Consider the following 27,121-nt stretch of genomic DNA (forward strand, 5'->3'; position numbering starts at 1 on the left):
GGTTGAGGACATTGTTAATTTGACATGGAATTATCCACATGTATGTTCTTCACTTAGTCTGATAACATGCTCTGAAATTTGTTCTCCTACACACAAAAATTGGGCATAAATTGTAGTCATACTGTACCTTTTAATATCCTCCTCTGTTAAGTCTGGATGAATGGATGCTACATATATCCGATTGTACTGTTTTGCCTCTTCTGTTATTTCATCAATTACGGACTGTGCCTGAGGCATATTGCTTGGTCTACCAACCTGGGAAAAAATACATATATTTTAGAAATTACGTATAACACACAGAAATATTAATACTTTCAGTCTCAAGCTTTGGGATGATGGAGGTGATGTGATACGTTCTTCAAAGTATCTATTGACAAGGTTGGATGTGCCCCAGAGCTGCTCTCTATAAGGATATCAGAAAATTTCTACCCAAGATAAACTGATCTGGAGAATCAAAAACAGGCTCACCCCAATTGCAGTTACATGCGCTACCAACTGATCACCGTGGCTCATGTTAAGGAACAATCTATTACATATAAATAAATCTAATTCCAAATAAAAACTCATAATCTACAATTCTTGTAACTTTTCAATAAGTTTCTATTTTTGGCTGAGTCAACATCAATGTGTAATCATCTCATCAATTCTCATTGATCCCCATACTGAAGATTAATATTTTCAAGTTGTCCAGAATGTTTATAAATGTTAATATGTAAGTTTTCTATTGCAAAGGTTTGATGATTAAAAAAAAAAATGTGTGTTAATAAGGCACAGCACATCAATCAGTACTCTATCAGTACTAACTGACATAGGGATCTGTAAAATTAGTGATAATTTTACTGATTCATATATCTATAAATAGCCTGAAATTTAGTTCAAAATTATGGCATTTTGTTATTTCTATGGATACAAACTAATTCACATACCCTAGTTTTGTAAAGAAAATGTTTATAAAAACACATTAATAAGGAGCTTAATGAACGATTCGTGTTAAAGGAAACTTGCAATTTTATATTGGATCAGAATCAGTAAATTATCTTTCAATACTTTATCAAAAGTTTCAAGCAAGTCAATTACAAGTTTGTAGCAACAAACCCACTAGATTTGGTTCCCAGAACTAATCAACTCGCTTGCTAACTGAAACAAATCTCTTGCGTGCATATTTACATTTCACCACAGAGAATTACATGTACAGTCATGAACACTTCTGGGTTGTAATGATTCCATTGGATTTAATGGAAGTGTTACAACCAAGAAGTGTCCGTGACTGTACAACAGCAACACCTTTTGAATAGTTCTTACCTTTATGTTCCTTCCCCCAATAGTGACCCCATTCATCTGCTCCAAAGCCAATTGCGCTGCCTCTGGTATATCGTACTCAACAAATGCAAAGCCTTTGTGTTTTTGTGTGACAGGGTCCCATGACATGTTGATTGACTTGATGGGTCCAAAAGGAAGAAATGCCTGGCGGATTGTATCTTCTTTCAGCTCAAAGCTTATGCTTCCGACATACACTCTGGAAATACATGAAAATGGCATCTACAGCAAAGCTCAAATACAACGCTTTATTTTCTTATACACTACTTAATACAAAGAACCTAATTTCCTTGAAAAAACAAATTTTACAATACGTGAAGTCAACGGAGCTATATTAAATGCACTCGGAAGTTACGATGAGACTGAGATTGAGCTTTTAAAATATGTTGTTAATCACTTGTCAATAACATCAATGAGTGTACACTTAAGTAATACTGAACAAAAAAGTACATAACGTATACTATTGATGTATCCATAAGATGGAATTATGATTCAGATGATTCAGACAGGAGAAAGTAGGCTATGTGCCAGCTCACAGCAAATTTAAGAATACACTTGCCAGCTCAAAGTATTTATTCAAGTAATTTAAATCAGCTATTGTTTAAAGTAATTTAATATATGGTACTTTCATACTGATGCATCTAAGTACTTCAAATGAATAGACTTTGTCCCACACATTAAAGGTGAAAATTAAAAAGCATAAAATTGCATTTATGCCAAAAAAATATTACCTTAATTAAAGTGGTAGGGACTTGATGGTGAATTTGTATTAAAAGATATCTGGTGCATATTTTAATAAGTAGTCTCCTTTAATGCATTTTTTTCTCTCTCAGAAAGAGGACATGACAATAAATTAGGTCAAACTTGACTGAACACAACCAGATGTTTAACACAAAGGACTGGAAAATGACTATTTCTTTTAAAAAACTGACTTTCACTTAACAGTGCGTTACACAGCAGAAGCTTTTAAATGGCACTATTAGTTGGCAACTTTCAAAGCACAATCAAGATATTACCACCAAACTGAAACATATGCAACAAGGCTTATCATATGATGATAATTCTTAATTTATTATATGAATTAAAAGCTGTAAGTTTTCAATCAGATCTTATCAGCTAACTAGTAATCATTGAACAGGTGCAACTCTGGCTGTTAATCCCATGCTCACTGTTCATTACAAACTGATTTCATCATTTTGTATTTTCATTTGAAACATACCTACACAGTTCTCTTTCTTTGTAGTAATATCAATAATAATTAGGAAGTTTGTAGCAGTTTCCTAAAACATGCACGAAGTTTTGCATGTGTGAATGTTAAATTATAAATTATTGTAAAAGTGTAATGATCAATCCAGCCTCTTCTCATTTAGAAGATTGTATCATCCGATTTAGTGAACTGTAAAGTTCCACCAAAGATTAACAAGAATGTATCAAATTTTAACAAGAATGTATCAAATATATTTCTTAAGTGTACACCGTGGAACACATTTTAGTGATCTAATACAGCTCCGAGACACCATTCTTAAATTATCAACTATACCCAAAGTTAAGATGACCAACCATTCTGACTTTCACATGTCTTGCAACATACTTTAAATGCCAATATTGTTCTACAAATCAATGATATATACTGGGAATACAATGCCTACTAGGGGAAGTGAATAACATATGTGAGAAATAAATGCTAGCACTACTGTTGATTTTTAATAAAAATAAGTTACAGAAATGTTACAGCCTTTACCGGCCTGGGGCATTTCAGTGTACAGTTAATGAGATAGTTAAGTATAAATTAGATGTAGTAGCTGTCCAGGAAGTTAGGTGGCCAGGAGAAGGGAATTGTAAAACTAAAAATTATACTTTTTTCTATGGTGGTACTGAAAATCATAATTTTGGAACAGGCTTTTTCATAAATAATAGAATTATCTCGGCTCTTAAAACAGTAGAATTTATTAATGATAGGATATCATATGCAGTTTTACAGGGTAGGTGGTGTAAAATTATTTTAATAAACATACATGCACCAACGGAAGATAAAGATGATAATACTAAAGATGATTTTTATACAGAGTTAGAACAGGTCTTTGATAAATTTTCTCAGTATGATATGAAAATTCTGTTAGGTGACTGTAATGCACAGATTAGCAAAGAAGAGACATTTAAACCCACGATTGGTAAAGAAAGTCTTCATGAATTAAGTAATGATAATGGTATAACATTGATTACTTTTGCAACCTCAAAGAATTTAATTGTGAAAAGTACCACTTTTAAACATAAAGATATCCATAAATATACCTGGTCTTCTCTACATGGTAAAACTCATAATCAGATAGATCATATTCTCATTGATAAAAGAAGGCATACTAGTATAATTGACGTTCGTACACATAGAGGTGCTGACTGTGCCAGTGACCATTATTTAGTAATTGCTAAATTAAGAGAAAGACTCTCAGTGATAAATCATAAGCAACAAAATCTAAAAGTTCTAAAATTTGATACAGGAAAGTTTACTGATGAAAGAATTAAGAAAGATTACCAAATTAAACTGTCAAATAGATTTGATGTCTTGCAGGATTTAAATGATGATGAAAATATAAATGAAACAGACGTAAATAAAAATTGGGAGCACATACGTAATGCAATAGAATCAGCTGCTAAAGAAAGTATAGGATACCATAAACCGAGAAAAAGTAAGCCATGGTTTGATAATGAATGTCATAATCTAATAGAAATAAGAAATCAGGCTAGACTTAGGTGGTTAAATAACTCTGATGATACAAATCTAAACAATTATAATAGAATAAAGCGAGAAGTTAACCGCACGTTTAGAAGTAAAAAAATAGATTACTTGAAAAGCAAAATTAACGAAATTGAAACAAACAGCAAAAATAAAAATATCAGAGATTTATATAAAGGTGTAAATGAGTTTAGAAAGGGGTGGCAACCTAAAGTAAACTTGATAAAAGATAAAGACGGTGATTTTCTTGCTGACCCAAGTGATATTCTAAATAGATGGAAGAACTACTTTAATGACCTTTTAAATGTCCATGTAGGAGATAAATCAGAAGTGGATGAAGTACACACAGCAGAACCTTTAGTTCCAGAACCTAACTTGACTGAAGTTAAAGATGCTATTAAAAGGCTAAAGAATAACAAAGCACCTGGCATTGATTTAATACCAGCTGAGTTAATTAAATATGGTGGAAATTCATTAATATGTCAAATCCATAAATTAATTTGTTTAATATGGAATAAAGAAGAAATCCCTCAACAATGGAAAGAATCCATAATTGTTCCTGTGTTTAAAAATGGTGATAAAATGAACTGCAATAATTACAGTGGAATTTCTCTACTCTCAACAACATATAAAATATTATCTAACATTCTTTTAACAAGACTAACCCCATATGCTAATGAAATTATAGGTGATTATCAATGTGGATTTAAACGTAACAGATCAACTACAGATCAAATTTTTCACATCAGACAGACACTTGAAAAAAAGTGGGAATATAATCAAAATGTCCATCAGCTATTCATTGATTTCAAAAAAGCATATGATTCGGTCAAAAGAGATAAATTATATAATATATTAGTAGAGTTTGGAATACCTAAGAAGCTTGTTAGTATGATAAAAATATGCACCAGTGAAACAGAAAGTAAAATTCGTGTGGGTATTAATATGTCTGACAAATTTACAATTCATGATGGGTTAAAACAAGGAGATGCATTATCTCCATTGCTCTTTAATTTTGCCTTAGAATATGCTGTTAGGAAGGTAAAAGAAACTAAAGAAGGACTAAAATTAAATGGTGTGACTCAGTTGTTAGCATATGCAGATGATGTAGACTTACTGGGGGATGATGTGAATACAATTAAGAAAAATGCTAAAATATTTTTCAAAACTGCTAAAGAGATAGGTTTGGAAGTTAACAAAGAGAAAACTAAATATATGCTTACAGGCCGAAACCAAGTGTTAGGTAATAATCAAAATCTAATTATTGATAACAACTCGTTTGAAACAGTTCCCAAATTCAAATACTTAGGAGTAATATTAACAAATGAAAATTATATTAAAGAGGAAATAAAAAGTAGGCTTAATTCAGGAAATGCATGTTACTTCTCTCTTCATAAACTTTTGTCTTCTCGTTTAATATCTAAGAAACTAAAAGATAAAATATACAAAACAGTAATTTTGCCTGTAGTATTATATGGGTGTGAAACTTGGTCCCTTACATTGAAAGAGGAACATAAATTGAGAGTATTTGAAAATAGGATCCTTAGGAAAATATTTGGACTTAAAAGGGATGAGGAGACAGGTGAGTGGAGAAGGTTACATAATTTAGAACTACATAATTTGTATTCATGTCCAGATATTATTAAAATAATTAAATCAAGAAGACTTAGGTGGGCAGGCCATGTGGCACGAATGGGAGAGGAAAGAGGAGTTTACAGGATTCTTGTTGGGAAACCTGATGGTAAGAGACCAGTAGGAAGACCAAGACGAAGATGGAGGGACAACGTTGAGATGGACCTAAGGGAAATCGGTAGGGATGGAAAAGAGTATATAGATCTTGCTCAAGATAGGGACAGATGGAAGGCCTGTGTTGCTGCAGCCATGAACCTTCGGGTTTAAGAAGGCTAGAGAGTTAGTTAGTTAGTTTAAGTTACAGAACATAGTGCCATCATCAAAAGTTGGTCACCCTAAATGAACCAAGAGCAATCCAAAACGTACATGGAGATTTAAAAGTCTCATAACTCTAAATCTGCTATTTTACCAGAATGTCCTCTATGCTAGAAAATCTGGAAGTGTACGAATTTGGCAACGGATGCATATTAATCTATTTCAGACATTAGAAAATGAACAAATTTCTGATCAACAATTGTACACACCTAAGGACAATTATCTTTGACTACCAGTGATTTCACCCTACATTATATTTTCCTAAACGTTGGCATTTTTTTTTTATATTGCTCCCACTATATGTTTTTAAATAAATAAATCTTTATTATCACACATCAAGTGTTAACATTACTTTTGTTTGAAAACTGCAGTAAAACAAACTACAAAAGTGAATTATGCCAAAGCAATAATTCTTCTCTCCTTTATAAAATGATAATTATGTAAAAATTACAGGGTTTTATTCTATTAGGGAAGGGTGAAATTAACTGGCATTCAATCAGTATTAGACAGTAGAGACATATTGGTTGATTGATTTCTTTTACTTTGCTTTTCTGCCACTTTTGGTTAATCATGAAGATGAGTGATGAAATTGAGGACCCCTGGTGCTGTAACATGATGCGCTAACCACTTTATCACAGAAGTAGGCACATATTGGTATCAGTAAAAATTTTCTTGTATGTACCTATTGCTTGCATTGTAGAATGGTTTCTCCTGTAGTTTATGTCTGTCACAAACATATAAACAATTTTTGTTGTAACATTTCGGGACAACACACGCTCCCTTCACCGGACATAAAATACAACAGAAAGAATCAGGAAAATTGCTGATAATTTTTACAAATCTTGGTATTTCTGTTAATATCCTGTGATTAATTCTGCTATTTTAAAAATTGTTTTTAGGTATATCAAATCTTAATTTATGTACCCTGGTTTAGTAAATTATTTTTCTGAATATATAGTTTAGCTACACACATTAATTATGGTAGTGACTGAATAATCAGATTTATCATGGAACATTTGTTATTAATATCAGACTGGTAGCAATTTGGTTAACAGTATAAGTCAATTTTATACTGATCACTTATTATATAAAATTAAACAAAATCTTGTGTTGCTTGCAAAATATATTTGCTTCTCCTGTTTTTATTTTGGCAACTCACCATCACCATTTTGGGCAAATTTAGACCACAGTTTCTTCAGTCCAAGTTTTTTGTTAGAAGTTTATTTTCATTAAGCTTTGTTGCCAAAACTGATGGGACTTGTCTGAGTTGAGAGGTTGGGCTATTATGAAGAATCTTATAAGGTTTTATTTTAGGATACACTGGATTTTATTATTGTACGTGTGCAAGATCTATGTGCCATATGTAAGTCAAGATTCTGAACTCGTTTGTTTGTTTCCTTCATATATTTGTTCGTTAATTCAGTCTCAAATAATACTACCATATTAATGTTTACAATTACATTCCACACTAAAAACACATGCAGTATTCAGTTTTAATACATAATGTAGTTTGTAATCAAAATAGCACCAATGATTTGTAAGCCACAAACAACTTGATAATTGATACTGGTTGACATTTAGTATTGATCCATCATATTTAATGTAATTATTCTATTAAAATCATACAAGGTTTTAACTATATTTTAGTTTGTTAATATGAATATTTTGGAAAAATTCCATTTGGAGCCGATTAATTTGTAAGTTTCTGTACGGAGTTGGCAAATTCTGAAATAAAATTAATGGGTAAACGATATAGAAAAGTGTTGTGACACTATTGAACAAAGTTACAGTTCACCTACATTAATATGAAACACCATGCGCTGTATGTAACCAAAATACAAGGCTCATTCAATATATAACCGGAAATATGTTGTAAATGGAAATATGTTACAAGCACCAAAAGAACTACAATACTATGTTTCAACATAGTCCTTCCCTAGTTCAATGCACCTACACCAGCGCTTGATAATAGTGCCGATTCCACAGGGGAAAAAAATCTTTTGGACGTGTGCGTAACCACTCATGCACGGCTTAGTGCATCTTTCAGTGGGACAAAGTGTGGAAATTGGAAGGTGCAAGATCGGGCGAATATGGAAAGTGGGGTCCTTGATTGTAGACAAAGTGACACTGGCAGTGTGTGGTCTCACATTGTCATGGAGCAAAAGCACGCCAGTGGACACCAAAACACATCGTCTCTGCAGAATGGCTGGTTTCAGTTTTTCACGCAAAAGGTTGAGTAGGTGGTACCGGTTACATTATGACCTCTGGGCATGTAATGTTCAAGAATTGGCCCCTTGTGGTCCCAAAACAAAGTTAGCATGACCTTTCCGGCACCCCATCGAGCATGCACCCTTCTTCGGCCTGGGAGACGAAGAATTTCGCCATTCCAGTGTTGTCTGCTCATCCCACTCGTACACTTGTGTTAGACTCATACAGTTGTCGCCGTACTGAACTGTCATGCGACGATGAATATTTATCGGTTTCACGGCTTCACTCAACAAAAATTTCACGACACTTCGTTGCTCCAGCTTGGAGCACTCCTGTAAGGGTGCCGCCATCTTGTGTAACTGTTTCCCAGCATCCCGTGTGTGAGGCAGGCATGCCAGCCCCAGCTATCAATAGCATACAGATGCCTTCACAAAATAACAAACATATAACAATCACGGTCATATTTTAGATTTTTTTACACTACTTTTCCAGTTATTTATTGAATGCACCTTGTATAAAAAAAAATTCAGCACACACTGATAAAACAGTTTAAATATTGATGTTTTGCTGAGTTCCCGCCCAGTCGGAAAAAATGTCTATTTTTAACTCTCTTTATCTCTGTGTGCTTTTACATTCCTGGTTATATACAGGTAAGACAAACAAGGTTGTGAGACTTTTGCATCACCATATACACTAACACAGCAATATGTTTATATCTAAATCATTCAGTATTCTGTGGCCTATAATTGGTTTAGGGAAGTAGATTTAAAATTCTAATTTCAACTGTAATTACGATCAGCATTTCAAATATGGTATTAAGTACATGATTTTGTGAGTTTCATCACATTTCACGGTATATGGGGAAAAAATTAGCTTTAAACATATTTCTAATTACTTAGCATGCAAATAAATGGATAAGTGATTTGCATCTGTACTGTAACTAATCTAGTGATGTAACTAGTTAAACTGAAATTATGGATACCTATAAAAAATTCCAGCAAATATATTTCTCAAAAATACCAAAAATTGCCACTATTAATTGCTAACATATATTTATGTATAAAAATAGAAGACATAAGAACAATTCATTTATGAATCAAGTTACTTATTCCCTCTTTGGAGTTCAAATTACTCAACTTGGTTACTCCATAAATAAAATGTTCTTACTAGCATTACGACAACTACAAGTGCTACTACCATCAATACTACACAAAAGCTATTTCTTTCTGTTGGTCTTAAACACTCATGAATTATCCTGTACTTTAAAAGCATTTGGTACAACATACAAGAAACAAATAAAACCTGCAGTGCTGTGGGTACAAGTGAAGGGTACCTGCGTACTATCAAATAAGACTAGAACGACAAATGTTCTCATAATATTAGTTCTCAAAAATATTTGTAAAAATATCCTGGTAAACTAAAAACAAAGATTTTGCTTCTCTCAAATGGAAATTTATCACAAGGCAAAAATCACAACACTGAATAAAATGTGTTGAAAGTAGGTAGTTTTTGGGAGTCCATTGTTGAGACAGAAAAAATAAAGCGTAAGTTTTAGAAAAATGACTAATATTCTGAAATCAGAAACTGACTTTCATTGTTGCAGAATAAATCTAATTTGGATTACATGAGCTTTGTAATTTCTTGTGTTTCTTTAAACATCCTTTCACTTTTCCCAGGCTGCCCAAACATTAATCATTAGGATCCTTGTAGGAACTCTCATGTATACCACATGGTGATGCTATTACAGTTTTGCAGTTTGTTCTAATTCAAAATTCATGATGTGGTGTGGTGTGGTAAAAATATCATTTGCACAAAGTTTGTACTTCCACAGTCCTCTTCTTATTCTACTGACTGACTAATTTCAAAGGTCGACTGCCTTCATTCTTGTGGGTTATGGTATCTGGGACAATGAATGAATATTTACTATGAAAATATTAAGATTCTTTGACCCTGACAGAAAAAAAGGGTGTACCTGAGAACCCACAGGTGGCAGCCCCACCACTCAGGTGTAGGCTGTGACAGGCCCGATTAGCCAACAGCCGAAAACAAAGAAGCAATGAAACAACAAAGATATCACATTCATGCACTGCAGGTTTCATGAAAACTGTTTTCATAGAAGATACAAAAATACCACTGCTATTCAGCATATTTTATCACTCTAAGTGAAGAAACACTGTTAATGTAGTACTTCTACTGTTGTTCTGCATAACTGGATATTAAAGTATGTGTAACATTCAGTAACAGTGTGATATTACACACAGTATAAAAGACTAATGTGCTGACATGTATATTAAAGAGTAAACTCAATTTTCGAACCACCTGCATTCATCGGATTGGGAAAGGAATAGGTACTACATATAGGTAGGTGATCTAATTTAATCTACATGTAATGCTTATTCACTTCCCAATTTCTAATGACGAACGCAGGTGGATTAAAAAATTCAGATTATTATTAAAGGTACATGTGTAAACAGTATTCCTTTACTATTTGTGATGCTGTACATTACCTATTCTCTTATGCATTTGCATTCTGAAGCATGGAAAATTCCCACAAAAAGTGGCTCTGGGGCTCACTCAGCCTCAAATCAATGGGTACCTGGGGAGAGGGGGTAAGGCAGCCAGAGCATGCCACCACCATCACACCACCCCCAAAATGGCTGAGATCAAGAATATGTGGGGCCCTACCTCCACATCACCTTAATGTGCCTACATGGCATGGTGCAATATGAACAGGAAACTTTACCTATTTACCTCAAGTCAGATGTTAACAACAAACCATCAAAGGCAACTGGGTAATAGGTTGCAATATCCAGCAGGGCAGAACCACAGTAATAAAAAAAAATCCTTACACATGACTTGTCTAAGAGGCAATTTCACTGCTAACCTGCACATGAGCGCCAGTGCCTGTTGCCTCTGCACTTGTGACCTCTGACTAGCCATTTGCTGCAACAAAGAGATAAGTATCACCTGAGGAGCTCCATTGCGATATCAACTACACCTCTCGACCAGTGCAAACCCACGAATGGGGATATTATCTATGAACAATAACACATTAAATGTCACTTTTGGCTTGGAAAAAAAAAGCTTGCTACCTGAGAACAAAAACATAAAACATATTCATTTTTTTCTACCTGCACAGTGGCCCAATTTAGAAATTTGCACTAACCTGCACATTAGAACTAAAGCTTGGTGCCGCTGGAGGGATTTAGCTTGCTGAGGGAAAAAGAAGACAAAACCCACATTAGTTAAAAGATATATAAGTTACTCTCTCACACAATGATAAACTTCTCACAATCAGCGTTTGAAGTCCATTTTGCTCTTGGGGACCTAGAAAGCTAAAACAATAACAGACATACGACTTTGGCACTACGCTGGAATGAAATAATACTACAATGAGCTAATCATCTAATCACACTGCAAGGCTTACAAATGCGCAACAAGATGTCATTTATTGATTGATTTGGTTTCTTTTACTTCACTTTTCTGCCACTCTTGGCCAATTGCAATGATGAGGATGAGTGACTGTACAATGTAATTGATGCAAATGCCAGATTGGGATTCAAACCTGGGACCTCTGGTATTGCAGCACGTTGTTCCAACCACTCTGCCATGGAGGTTGGCTAACAATGTTATTGCTAACATAGTCCTTTAGACTTTTTTTTTTTTCAATTTCAGTGACAACAGTGATTGTCCTCATTAGGAAATTTATGTCACTTTCCAATCTTATAGAATTGGATCAACTGGTTGGAGATAGAGATGTGGTATGTCTACACATGTATACTTGGTTCATCCGTGTTTACAATGACTCCAGTTTTTAACTCTCTCACTGCTGCAAGTGACTTCACTCTATATTCTTTTCAATATGGGTAACTTACGGAAAGCAACTAGTCGATTTCAAATATTCTCGTCGCTGCTGATGTTGAGCGAAGTACGTAAAATCTTGATCAGAACATGCTGCCATTTACGGTTTTCTAAAGAAATAACTCCCTTTGGTTCTGAAAAATGTGTACCACCATGTGTATCGGCAACAAGGATTTTCAAAAGGGAAGGCAGTACATATACGTTTGTTAGTAGTCAGCCCTCATTTTGTCATATCTTCCTGCATTCGACTTTCTCTTTCTTCTATTTTTTAGAATACTGGATCAAAAGGAAGGGTTCTGATACCTACTCCCCCCCTTTGGCACACCAATGCATCCGCTTCAATCACAATGAAAATTAACACCAAGGGAGGATAAGCATTGAGGAAGGCGGTACTACACCTGTTTCCTGTCCATTACTTCAAACATCACCTTTGGAACTAAAACTGACAATACATACGCATTCCAAAATCCAAAGGTACACTGCCATAGGCAAGAGTTTACCAACTTTGTCCATTTTCATCAAAATGTCAATATTATCGCTCAATATGAATTGTGACCTTTGTAAGGTCTTTTACCATTGTGTTTGTAGGAACATGTGGACTAATTGACACCAACAGAGAAAATGAGATAACACGAGAAATAGACTTGAGTTGATTTTCTTTACTAAAATATGGCTGAAACAATATTACTCGTATTGGTGCATCAGTTCAAGTCGGATGTTGATTGATTAAGTGTTTTAAGTCCACTATGTGCACAGTAAGCCTAATCGGGACTGGACCTACAGTTAAAGTGGGATCCGAACCACTATGTGCCTCCAGCAGGTATCGAACCTGGGACCCCTTGATTACAAGGCAACAACGCTACCACTGTGCCATCGGGGAGGCCCTAGAGTCAGATCTGTGTTACTCATTTGGCTTAACACTCAGATCTGTAAAATTTTAAGGAGTTACACAAAGAAAAACAACGTGTTGTTGCTTTTTACTACATGGTGAAACTCTTACATCTTGGCAGACACAGCAGGCAGGAAAGGAAGCATCATTAACCTTTGCTTCCCTTCTGCCCATCAGTTTCAATATCCCTTACTGATGCTAAAACTGAGGTGGCATACATAAACTTTGTAATGAACTTAGTGAACTCCACTATATGAACTAAATGAAAACCTTACAAGTCCAATAAAATTTGTAGGGCAGACTGTACACAGCTGAAATTTACACGAGGAATAAACTGTTATTTACAAAATGACCTCAAGGCTGCAACACTAATCAAGTGAGCTTCAAAATGTCATTTTTGTTATTTTAAAGGTGGCGCCTCCTATACACACTTGCTCCAGTGAAGAGGAGTGGTTTCTTGTCCTGTCAGCATAAAACTTTTGGAAATTTCTCGGCAAATGAAAATTCAATATATCTGTGCATGCTTACCACACCAGCAAGTTTATTAATGGAGGAGAAAGTTCAACAATGACCTCTGTTTGCAGGCAGACGGGTGGAAAGGCCTTCACAGTCTCTCATAAGTGACTGCACATGGACCCCAAAGACATCATCTTAAGGTATACAGGCACTAACTTAAAAGTTTAAAATAACTGTAAATCAACCATAGGTCTGTGCTAAAAGGCAGCTAACTTTTGCATACCTACATACAGAAATCTACTAGATAAGAAACAAATTAAGGTTTTCATTTGACTCTTCTGTGTAGTAGGATAATATGATAGTTCCACTGTACTACTGCACTACTTATTGTATTATTATTCTTAAATTGATGTAATGTTCCTCAATCAGTGGTTCAGACCTATTTATGAAATGAGAAAAAACTTGGAACTGAGCCAATACATAAAATCTTCTTCATGCTGATATCCATTCTTGCTGATAATGACACTTGTACGTTCCTTTGGATAGTGATGAAATGTTTGTAATGTAAACAATTTTTAAAATATTTAAAAAAATCTCTTTGCAACACAATTTGTCATTTGCAATTTAAAATCAAATTCACATTATATGCTTGATACATCAGTACAGCAACCCTATTAAAAAACCTGGAATAAATGTGGTTTAAGAAACAACGAACATGAAAAAATACCATATTTACTTGAATATTCCATTTCCCATTTCTGGGAGAAAATATTAAGCTATCCTAGGTTTCAACATACTCTATGCATACATGAAATTTTTGTTCAATGGCAGTGCAGGTAGATAAAATTGTAAACTAAGCCAACATAATATAAATATGAAATTTATATAGCTTTCTAATTAAAGTATTTTTGCACTTCGAAAACTTAAAATTTAAAATAATAAAAGAAAAAGGTTAACTGCATGAAATTGAAAAATACAAAAAATAACCATCTGAAAAATATAAACTAAATCCTCTGCAAAAGAAAGAAAAAGAAACATTCAGCAACATTAAACATTCTTTCCAATTTTCTAACTTGAACATCCGATTCCGTGGCTTATTCAAGTAAGTACAGTATATGCAGAAGATATACAACTTCTTCACATTACAATACTGAATATATTTGCCTTTGTGGTGGAGTTCGTCTTTAATGGATGACTTTTTTTTTGTCTTCTTTCTGTAACAGATTAACATGCACAACCTGTTAGAAAGAAATTACTTAATTATCCAATGTCTTAATTAGATTATTACCTGGGAACTGCAAATTTACGTGCTTCTAGCATTAGGTTCAAATGATTTCTTCAAACCATAGTACTGTTAATTTTGCCGCTTACGTCTGCTGCACAAAGCCTTTTAAATTTATTAAATTCTTGAAACCACAAAAACAAATACAACCACATCCAGCAGCTCATACAATTCATACTTGCACACCCAGCATATTAAACTGAACTATCAGTATCACCTGTTGCTGATGTGCCAAGGTCTGCTTCATGAGGACCATCTTGATGCTCTGCTCCATGGCGTACTTTTTCGCTCTTGTGACTGCATCCTGCTGATCGGAATTCAGCTTAGGGAGTCCTTGTCCTAGCAGTCCAGGAACGGAAACATCCTTCCTAGCCCCTGGCCCTGCACACGAAAGAAAAATGAGAATAGAATACTAATAACTAGGGCTAGGAAGTTATGAAAAATCATATATTTTTCTGCATCTTTAAAACAATGCTAAACCTTATATGAGTCAGAAATTACCTACACAATGCTTTCTGAAGCCTGAATTATCCTGTAAGCTATGCAAAATCATGGAAAATAGATAAATGTTGCTGTAAAAATTTAAGCAAAAATGGTTGGTAGATTCATTGATTTTGATATTGTGGACACTTCAACACATAGACTATATTTGCCTGTTATGCAATACGGGGGATATGTAACTAAAACAAAATGGAGGACAGGCCTCTAACAAGAAAATAAAATATCTCTAGATTAAAAACCTCATTATTCAATTTATACAACTAATTTCTTCATTCATTACTTACCACAAGCTAAAACTATACTGTCTCTAAAGACTAAAATATTGTTGCCTATTAAAAGCTGAGGCTGTAAAGGGTTACTCAGCACACAGAAGGACAAAGACATGAAAACACACCCCTACGGAGGATTGTACTGGCCAAAAGGACTAGACACCAAAGCCTCGTAGGCCTGCAACATTGTCGTTACCAGGTGTAATACGTCGATGTTTAAAGTCTAATTTATACACAAGTAGGCTAATCGGGACTGGGCCTGCAGTTTAAAGTGGAATCCGAACCACTGTGCAATTTGCCTCCACCAGGTAACGAACCCGGGGCCCCTTGATTACAAGGTGATGATGTTACCACTACACCCTCACTACTACGTGGATGTTTATCACACTTTGGATACTGAATGTGCCCAGTTTTTTGTACCAATATCTTGGTCTTTTCTTTCAACATAAATGTGTGCCCCCCCTCGTTACACTTACCTGCTACAAGAGGGCCTGTTTGATCCAAATCTGTTATAGGACCAGGCATAAACTCCCCAGAAGATATGGTCATTTCTAAAAAGGTAAAACAAAACAATCAAGCATTGCTCGAATACAGCACACAGACTAGCCGGCCACCAAGAATTAACAAAAAAAAAATCCTAGTTCTTTAATTTAATATGACATCCCATACTCATGTAAGGTAAAATCAACGAACTCAATCTACTGTGCTAAATACCTTTCAAAGAAGCTTTTGCGTGGGGGGAAGAAAAGATCTTTGTATGACTATGTATATATTGCCAATGAAATGAACATAAAAAAATGGTACAAAGCAAGTAATAATATTTCCTAACTGACCCTCCCGTAATGAATGTGGACCGACACAGCTAGCCTGCGTAAAGATGGGTTTATTTTTTACGAATAATGTACACAATGAACTATCAAATTATGAAAATGCAATTATGAAAAAATACACAAAAGACATGGACTAATACAAAATATGTATGTAATAAATACGCAACTCTTTTCTCTTTGTAAGCAGTTACATGCAGGACTGATGTTTTCTCAAATTTTACATGAATCTTATTTTCAGCCTGACAAATATGAGAGAAATGACATAACGATCAAGAGGAAAGAGTTGGTACTAAATATTTTTGTTGGCATGAGGTTAATTTGACGTTTACCGCAATGGGTAGCAGGAGATCGGGGTCATGTTGCCCCCTATTGGTTCTCTGTTCCGCATCAAGATGCCTGAAAACAGCAGTCTAGGCTAGGCGCAAGTCTACCCATGTAACGACACAGAAAAAAGAGAAAAAGAAAACAAGAAAAATCATATGGGTATTTCAAAACAGGAATTAACCACATTCTGGAACATAATTGTTCACTCTGTGCACAATTTACAAACTAAGCACACGCCATAATGAATCTATCCCAAAACCTATTGAACCTACACATTAGTAATATTTATACATAAATGTGCCATTTGAAAATCTGCAGAAGAAAATAAATTATTAGGAATCCTAATAAAAAAAAAGTTAATCAACATTAAATACCTACAAGAAAAATAAAATTATTAGTATCGAACAGTTTGCGTGCGCACACAAAATATTCCAGTAATATTGCAGATTACACTTCACTATTCGCATAGGATCTACATTTCTTCCTCAATTAAAAAAAAAAAAGTTTTCTTGCTCATAATTATTTCCAGCAGCCACTTTCATGCAAAAATTTGTAGTCTTCATTACATATAACTGGATGATATGTTAAATAGTTCCTCAAACAGTGACCAGTGGTATGTAATCAACAAATTCTACAGCAGTATTCTGTCCAGGCATTATTGAAGGATAGTGTATTTCAAAAAGTTATATTGAAGAGACTGAAAAACAATAGGCATTATTTGTAAATCCTCAGAAAAATGGATATTTTCTTCAAAAGATTGTTGGATAACTTCCCTGGAATGAGGTAAATCCAGATTCTTCAAAAAAAACCTAGAAAGTAATATTTAAAACTGTTTACTGCCTATTCTTCCCTCCATTTCCAAAACAGACACCCTCCCCCTTTCTCAAAATGGAAAACTATTAGCAAGGATTCAGAGAATAAACGAACTTTTCTTCCATACATGCATATATGACAGCATCATTAATAAGAACATGAAATAGAATGGATTGAAATTTTCCCTTCATACAAAAACAATCATTTTGATGTACTTAAATCAGAATCACTGTCGCAAGCACAGCTATACTATTATTAGTGTCCAATTATGACCTTGACGTTCTCAAGAAGTGTAACTGAACAAGCAATACTTTAGTAAAAATTTGTTCCCTGCATAGACATGATGAACTGCCCAATAATTGTAATTTTGCACATTGATATGGCAGAATTGAGTACCATTCATGAACCTGGCCCATGCATTCTATATGTATATAATTTAACCTAACTGATTACCAAACTGATTCAAGTTTCATTGAAAGTTTAAATGCTCCTCAGTTTTTTCACAAACTCATCTACGTTGCAAATCATTCCCACTCAAAACCTGCATATATGTCATCATCATCAATCTACAAATGATGCAATTAAAGCACACAAAAATCACGGTAAATGAATGAAAAACAAAAGAAAAATGGCCAAGGTTAGGTCACAACTTTTTGCACTTGAATTAGGTTCAATATCACTGGGTGACAAACACAAATGAAATTCATTCAAAAGAAAAACCCACACCCCTAAAATAAAAGTTCCAAACACGTACAAATTTCCTGTTAGCAATTCGGTAGTAGTACTGGGTGAAAACTTGCTCTGAAAATATATGGGAATTAGAGATGATGAAAGAGACATTAACTTTGTAAATCCGTATAGTTTTGACTCTTTCACGAGAAATTGTGTTAGTCCTTTCAACTTGAGGTGTATGAAAAAGAAAAACTGCATAATGCCTACAATGAAAATATTCATAAAACCAATTAGCCATTTAACTTGCACTTTTTTTGTTCTATTTCATCGTGCAAATAATTAAGGAAGGTGAAGTTTTGAACAACTAGTTTGTCTCTCTTAAAACAATTACCCTACATTCACATTAATTTCTTATAAAAACACTAAAAAACACACAAACACTTTAGGAGTTCTTCTGAACTTTCGATTCCATTTCAGAATTGTCATCAGGGCCAGCGGAACTTCAAACGCATCCCTTCAGAGGCACCTCGACCAGCCCTGATGATTCTGAGATGGAATCGAAACCTCAGAAGAACTCAAGTGTTTTTTATCGTGCCGTTTGTGTGCTTTTTAGTTTATTTAACAAATATGTTGCCGGCTTGTGGCGTAAGCAGTTTTCTACTGTCATATTCACATTAATATCGAAGACGGGACACTTTACACAACAATCACCCTTTAACAAACTCAACTATTCAAAATCAATCAAAAATGTACAAAATATAGTGTATGAGGAAAAAAGTAATACACATTATTTACAAGTTAGGAAATAACAATGACAGTTTGAAATATCAACTCTTTCAAACATAGGAGAAAATTAGGTGTGCACTCAAATACTACCAGGTGGTGGTAGTTCCATTTTCTGCCATCTAGTGGCACTGGCGCACGTTTCTAGGTTTGCATAGTCTGCTGTGCTTTCCGTTGGCAGCTGTCTCGGTTTCCATCATCTGGCGGTATTGCACAAACCACGTCAACCTTGCAACGATGCCAGACGATGGAAACTGAAACAGCAGAAAGCACAGAAGACGATGCAAATCAAGAAACATGCACCAGTGCCAACAGACTGGAGATAATGGAACTACCACCACCCTGGGATAAATAAAGCAATGACATGCTACCATCTCCGTCCCAGATGCTGCATCCTCAGTTAATGAAGGCCTTCAAAATTTACCTGAAAGAAACATCATATTTGCAACATGGAAATACCAAACTCTACGTATGCAATACTACACCCCCCTTTACCGCATTAATCATGATGAAACTGAGTCACTTGTACATGAACCTTTAGTGGCATGGCAAGATCACAAGCAGACTCCATGCACTGTCATCAAGTGGTTCAATTTTTTTGCTTGAAAATAACAAGAGCTGTACTTTTCTCTTCCAAGATATTATATTACTTAAATTTCTGTACATAACTGTCGTATGTTGCACACTTATTTCTCCTACAACTGAAGAGACAAAATATCAATGCTACTCCTAACATGTGAAGTGTATTAGCTTTTCTTTCTTATTTCAAAGAAGTATTTTTCTAAACATCTTCATTTGACAATTAAAAACAATTACAAACATACTGTGCATCTAACGAGAAGCAAAATTAATTGTCATTTCAGTAGGTTTTTTTTAGCTGAAAAAGATTTTTTTTCTTTTTTAAGGCATTCCACACTTTTCAATACTGAAATCAAGTACTCATTAGGATCAAGGCTTCTGGACAGTGCAAACAACAAGCACTACTTTCCCCTACGAAATTATGCAAGGGTAGGAAGAAAATGCTAATAATCTTATTCATGTCAGCTTGTCCTAGTTAGAATAATAGCCATTAATGAAATTAACAGATAAAAAGTCTCATACTGTAGAACGCTGTGGAAATATGAAAGAAATTTCAAATATTCACAAAAGTATAACAATCAGACCTTCAAAAATGAAGTAACAGGCTACCACTTGTTGCTTAGCTTTCTGTGTGTGTGTATATATATATATGTGTGTGTGTATTTTCTACAGAGACTTAATTACAAAGAATCTTATATTTAATAATTAAAATCAAGAGATTTCACGAACAAAGAATTCATATTAATTTTCCAAGTTTTTTTTCATTCTTGACAGTTGTGTTTCATACTCGCATCTGTAAAAAAAAATATTGTATAATAAATGCAATTTAGTATTTCAAGTACACACACATCTGGAGAAGCTTATGAACATTGTTTTAACAAGTTACTTGCTTTCAAGCAGGCTCTTAAGACAGGATGCTTTAGGAATAATGCAATTTTAAGAAGTATTTTCTTACTTGATTTAGGGATTTTCATCTTATAGATCTTGAATCCACTATTATTATTTTTCTAGTTCTATTCTTGTCTGTTTAATATAACAATAACAAGGTGCAACAGCCCTTGAGAGCCAAGGTCTTCGTACTGATTTCCGGCCTCACTCCCCACGTGCCTCAGCAGAAGTGGGCGAACATCAAATCAGTTATTGGGTGACGTGGGTGTGGTCAGCATAACAAACACCTGCCAAAATCTCAGGAGAGAAACTGTTACACTTCCCCCAAAGGAGACTTGAGACTAAAGCTTGATGCCTTAAACCACAAGGGCACAGTGGGGGACCATCTGTTTGATATTTAGTACCAAAGTCAGAAAGTTCAGACCTCCCCAATGGCGTAGTGGTAATGTTGTTGCCTTGTAAACAAAGAGTCCTTGGTTCGATACCTGGTGAAGGCACATTGCACACTGGTTTGCATTACACTTTAAACTGTAGATCCAGTCCCAATTAGCCTATCTGTGCATAAAGTGGCCTTCAAACTACAAATCAAACAAACAAGAGGAATGCTCAAAATTCTTGTATTTTTTTTTAATATCGTGTGTTGTGTCATAGGACCATTTAAACATCTTTAAAGTCATCCTGCTTGTTCACTTTAGGTCATACCTATACAGAAAAATACTTTAAAGCTAGTCTATCTATTAAAGCTAAAACTATCCAGTAGCACTTGACAAACCAATTCTTTTTGCAATAAAAATAACTGCACTTATGAACACACACACAGAAATAAGCAAAAAGTAGTAACACTGTTTCAAATCTACCTACTAAAAAATTGGGTTTTAAATTTTAAGTAACAATTAAGCATAAAGTGAGTGTTGATGGTACAACAAATGAGCTCATGGAAGCTTGTCAGTTGCTTGTCACAGACCTCACGCTTCTACTCAGACCCTACCTTCCTAATCTGTGTCAATCTGCAAAGATAACAAGACAGAGACACGCATGTCTTCAATAGTATTCCAACAGGATGAGCTATGCTACATTAATTTTCAAAGTCTTTAAGGTCAAGTTCTAGGACATAATAATAAATACTGTACTACTGTATGTAGATTAAGAATTTTAAATTCTTATGAGGGCAAGTGCATTTTGTGAAGACACTTACTTTAGTACTATGAATTAAAAATTATATATATTTTTTAGAAATTCAGTATGACTGAATAAAATTAATGGCAAGGTACTGAAACAGTCTCTAAATCTATGTTTACACACAAAATCCCAGTACAACTTGACCTTCATTTTTATAAAAATCTGAGTATGACACTTCCATTCTTGTACGATGAAAACAGATAATGCACTACAAGATTCTCTAGAACATTATATATTTCTGCATAGTAACAGCGATCAAATTACCAATTCAACTACACCTGTGTTGAATATAATTCTACTATCCTCAGTCTGGTACGCGTTCGACAGTTTGCACCCTTCTTCAATCATGTTTCTGATGAATAAAGACAAAAAAAAGGAAGATAATGATTATATATATGTATATATAAACAACTTTCTTTCTATAGGTTGTGTAATAAGACATGGATATACAGGTCAATCTCAAGAATATTTCTGAAGTTTTGAATCATAATCTATGCCATAGCAGATATCTACAACACGCGCACACACACACATTCACGTGTTATACACTTGCATACATGCACATACACACACACACACACACACATTACCACACAAAGTAACAATGTTCAAAGTTTCCTTCTTCTAAAGCCATGTAACTACAATCCAAAATTTTCTTAAGCTCAGATTACTTATTTTTAAAAGATTCACAAACCATACTTATTTGTAAAATAATTACTGACACAAGCTTATCTTACAAACTAAGATTTCTTTTAAAAATATAAAAATGTTCTCATATCCAGGTCAATGCAAAACAAAAAAATACAAACAAAATTGAAACAGGTGCTGAAACGTCCCTTGGATGCCAATCATGCGGTTCTCCCATTCTGACTGGAGATCGTCCTGTAAAACTCAGAAAGAGAGAAAAAATAGACATAATTAGTAATCCATATTTTCAGATACCTATACATACACAGACACACATGATTTGAGAAGAAAATCTTGCTAGTAAGATACCCTTTGGGCCCTAACTTAAAAACTAAGCCTTCTTTTTTTTTCTTTCAATAAAACTGCTGCAGAGTAAAAAAAAAGCAACAAACGGTGCAGTTTTCATTGACATCTACTCTACAAAAAGGCATTCTTTAATGCATTCATGAAATGAAGCAACTTACTCATACTCATACACCAAACCCAATAAAAATGTCCAGAAAAGGAAATGCCTAATCACTTACCTTCAATCTTCATAAGCTTCATAGGTGGCTCAGGGATCATAGGCACTGTTGGAATTGGCGGAGGTGCAGGCTGAAAAAGATAATTTATTAAACTTTCCAAACTATTTTGTTTACCTTAACTATAATACAAATACAACTTTTGAGGTCTGTTCTGGAATACCACTACTAAATATATAAATGGAAAAGAAAAAACAAGAAAATGAGTCAGAGGAAGTGGCAACATTTCATAATTATAAATCCTTGATATCTCACTGCAAGTAAGGTAAGATAAATCTGTAGGGACAATCCATGTCAAGTGGTCCAATCCTTGTTGCTCGACAATTTTTAAAAAATATAATATTTCTGTGCAGTTACTTTACCATGTTGTTAGTTGAAAACAGTCATTATTTTAATTTTAGTGGCTGTAGGTTGAGTGGCAGCCATATTTGTTTTCAAAGATCTGCCATTTGGTGGTGTCGTAAGGGGTTACCGAATCTGAAATATCTCAGCCCCTAATTATCCTATCGATGTGGAACAAAAATCAAAATGATGAGCAAACTGTAAGCTACAAGACTGTGTATTAGCCATTGTTATATATGAATTATGAAAGGGTGGAATTTACATTTGAAAAAGTAGGTCATTGACGCTAAAAGTCTCGATTTTAGCAGATAATATTTGCAAAAAGGGAAATGGTCAGGAAGTTGAGCTTTCCTGGATAAAGAGCTCTGATATAGATGTGCTCATTCACCAAGTTTCAACCCTTAGACATGCCCCCCCTTTTTTTCTAGAAATAATTAAAAAGTTAGAAACGTGAAAAAAGTGCAGCTTTCACGGGTAGATATCTCTGGTGGGGACCTGATAAAAATATACAATCCCTCCCCATAACAGTTCAGTATGAATATATTATGTACCAAAAATTAGGATTTTCAGATTTCATTATAAGTACCTTTAATATTAACACAAAGTTATACCTACAAATAAGCATATGCAGAAGTACAGATAAATGAGAGTTTACTGTATATACATCATAAATCAATTGACAGTGGACAAATAACTCACAAAGGGGTTTATCAAAGCATACAAGAACAACACTGGGTTACTTATTACCACTTAAACAGTGTTTTCCACAAAAAAGTAACGAGATTTCATCACACAACTGAACAGTGATAGTGTGACACCGACCAGTTGCAGTTGTAAGCTCAATGGGTGTAAGCTTCCTTAAAATGTTCTTGAAAGGCACCCATGTCTTGTCTCTTGAAATTTGTAATGAAGTTCGTGGTCCTTGTGGCTCGTAAAAATTTACTTTGACTTCTTCAACAATTCCAATATACCACTTTGCATCATAAATACACGCCACTATGTCACCTGTTTGGAGGTGACATAATTGTTTTTGATATTACCTTCACAACAAATAGTCTTGTGTAGCATGTAGCACATAATGATTTTCCAGGAATCAGATCTACAACATAATTCTTTTCCTTTAGTAGGTGTGCACTCGTAGTTTCTGAAAGTCCTTTAGTTATGAATTTTTTATGGATTTTTAGACAGTCGCAACACGATTGACTAAAAAGATGATGATACTTTCGAGAAAACTTCACTTCATGGTAGTTGCATATGTTTCCAATGCCACTGCTTGTTCTCAATACCAGATGATTCCTCTTTTCTTCATTGAAGTCACCAAGTGCCTTAATGCTTCTTGATACTGGCCCATACACATCCTTATGACATTCTTCACCACTTAATTTACCTACATCACATTCCATTTTGTCATTAACTGGATGTAACGATACACAGAACTCAGTGGCGTATGCTGGTTCTAACGAGTGGGTAATCTCCGACCTTTTGATTCTCAGACTCCAAAAGTTTCCGTGCAATTTATGTCAAACTCCATATTGGATTTAGGAATATTGTGTCGGAATGTTTGTCTTATTGCTACGATCACAATCAATTAATTCTCGTTATTGCAGTTTACTATACGTGTAGCATTTTAAATAATAAAACAAGACAGTATTATAAAGCTATAAAAGAACAGCCTGTGAAATATAAAATGAAAGACGTGCACTAGTGAAATAAAAACCCGCAATATTAATTTAAGTGCAAAATTCAACTTACTCCAGGAACCCGATTACTTGTGCCGTACCACATCCAAAGCATGCTGCTTGTCCAGTTGCACGTCAATACGTGTCTGTGCGAAAGATTGCAGCTTAACAAATGAAGTTATGTGACTTTTGGATTTTTCATGTTTAGCACAAGCGTTGCAAAGATTACAGTATCAGCCACGCATCCATACATTCTTTTCAGCCCCGAAAAGTAAGCACGGCCAACAAAAATGCAAAGCTTATTAACACTTATACTTCCTGTCAATCATGGTGTTTTGTCATAATTTGCTTGCGAAAATGCCTCACATATTCCAGATTTTTGTCTTTGTGTGTAGAAATAAGTTCAAGCTATGACACTGGCCTACCTGTATTAACAATTTGCAACTTCTCCTGAAAAGATCTTGTTCCAAAAGGTTTCACCAGCAAATCTTGTATCACATCCATTACCCTTTAACGCAGCACTATCACGACAAACACTAACACCTAAATAAATAATAAACACGAAGCACAGCACGAAGCCAACGACTACACACATTCAGTTTCACGTGCCAAACTTCTGTTGTTGTGTTCCTGGCTCAGAATGAAATTCCCTATGAATGATAAAAAAAAATCCCTTTCCGAGCTCGAAATGACAGGTTTTTAAAAGTTCGAATCATTGCAGGTCAGAGCCAGAACTTTATTTCGGGATGGGGATCATCGCTTATTAGCAGCCGCCACATAAAGTTGAAACAGTGGGGTTAGAAGTCCTGAAGATGAATCTCAGATTATTACAACGTATTATGCACAGTGTTTAATCCTGCTAGTGAAGAAAAATTAATTACCACTATATACTTTTTAAATTAGATATTTGTAGGATTTCGGGGAGGGGGGTTTCAGCTCTCCCGAGTCCTCCACCTGGTTACGTGCCTGATGTGTTTTTTTCGTTTTATGTTTAATTCGTTCATCTTCATCACTATTAATCTAAAGAGGCGGAATATAGCAACTTAAATTGACTAATATATATATATATATATACTCATCACCTCCCCCACCCTCCTGATCCCTACAGCCGCAGGTGAGTTCACCCTTCACCCTAAGGGCACCTGCCACTCATCCAACCTAATTTACACTCTCATCTGTCAAATCTGCGGCAACTTCTACCTAGGCGAAACCTCCACCCCCTTGAATCTAAGGATAAATAATCACCGGTCCTCCACCCAAAACTCAGATATCACAGTTGCCATCCACACCAACAGCCATAACACCACCTTCAATAACTGCTTCCGTGTTGCCATCATCCACCTTTTACCCCCCCCCCCCCCCCGCTCTGACACATCTTTCCGAAGGCGATGGGAAAGGGCCTATATAGCAGACATGCACGCCACTATACCCCTCGGACTCAACCTAGCCAACCAGTAACTCTTTCCTCTCCTCCCCCAAACTACCCACCCACCTTACAGTAAACACTGGCTATAGTATTTCGTGTTTCCTTTCAACTGTTTCTGGCAACACTGACCGTAGAGACGCTACGGTCAGTATTCTGTGCCTCTACTCAAAGTGTCGTCGATCTTTTATCTACCTTCTTGAAAATGCGACTCAGATCGCGAAATATTGAATTATTTCTATTCGTGTGGTAAGTGTTTACTGTCTCCTTCATTATTTGTATTTATCCGCCCTTCTGGCACCATTTCTAACCCTATTCCTGTGTTTTTTATATATATATATATATATATATATATATATATATATATATATAATATAATATAATTTATTTTTTATATATTTCCCTTTAAAAAATATTCAGTTCCGTGAAAGAAGTATTCTCGCTGCTTTTAAAGATTAGAGAGGAGAAACAATCACTATTTTTTTAAATACAAGGATGGGGGGAGTCAGCATATACGAGTAGCATATAGGTGCTTTAATTGCTTGAGCTTTGAATTTTAATTTAGTTTGCTTCATCTTCAATATTTAAGATTTTCCCTTTTGATAAATTTATGTTCAAGTAACAGAAATCAGCAAGACAGAAGCAAATGTAAAGTGAAAATTAGCGTAGAATTGGTTTGCCCATGTTATTCAGTTTTCCTGTTCTTCGCACTCTACCGGGTATGATTTCCCTAGTTCAGCGGAGGGAACGGGAAAGGCTCTGAAGGTTGAGAGTGCGACCGGTGGACTCTCACAAGAAGGAGCTTACCCTGGGCACGGAATCACATGCCTGAGAAGCAGTGTTTCCTCCCCCTCTTTCCTTTCTCCTCCCTCCTCGCCAAGGGTTGTAAGGAAAGCGGGAGGAATGACGTCAGGGTGAGATTCCCTGAAGTCATTCC

At 35.0% G+C, this 27,121-nt stretch overlaps 1 protein-coding gene across 5 annotated transcripts in view; it reads right to left on the reverse strand.

Moving 5' to 3' along the window:
- hfp (Poly(U)-binding-splicing factor hfp) overlaps positions 1-27,121 on the reverse strand; it is a 51,277-nt gene that overhangs the window by 16,668 nt on the left and 7,488 nt on the right. The window contains exons 2-8 of one of the 5 annotated variants that reach the window (XM_083135106.1): positions 22,744-22,813; positions 16,624-16,721; positions 15,941-16,015; positions 14,912-15,075; positions 11,091-11,149; positions 1,303-1,516; positions 128-255 (exon numbers count right to left, since the gene is read on the reverse strand). In XM_083135106.1, coding sequence (XP_082991232.1) covers positions 128-255; positions 1,303-1,516; positions 11,091-11,149; positions 14,912-15,075; positions 15,941-16,013 — 638 coding nt within the window. In that variant the 5' untranslated portion in view covers positions 16,014-16,015; positions 16,624-16,721; positions 22,744-22,813. The other 4 variants (XM_083135109.1, XM_083135083.1, XM_083135092.1 and 1 more) reach the window with 4 other exon arrangements.

The sequence above is a fragment of the Lepisma saccharinum genome, chromosome 1 (assembly GCF_977018435.1).
Source record: "Lepisma saccharinum chromosome 1, izLepSacc3.1, whole genome shotgun sequence".
NCBI classification, from domain to species: domain Eukaryota; kingdom Metazoa; phylum Arthropoda; class Insecta; order Zygentoma; family Lepismatidae; genus Lepisma; species Lepisma saccharinum.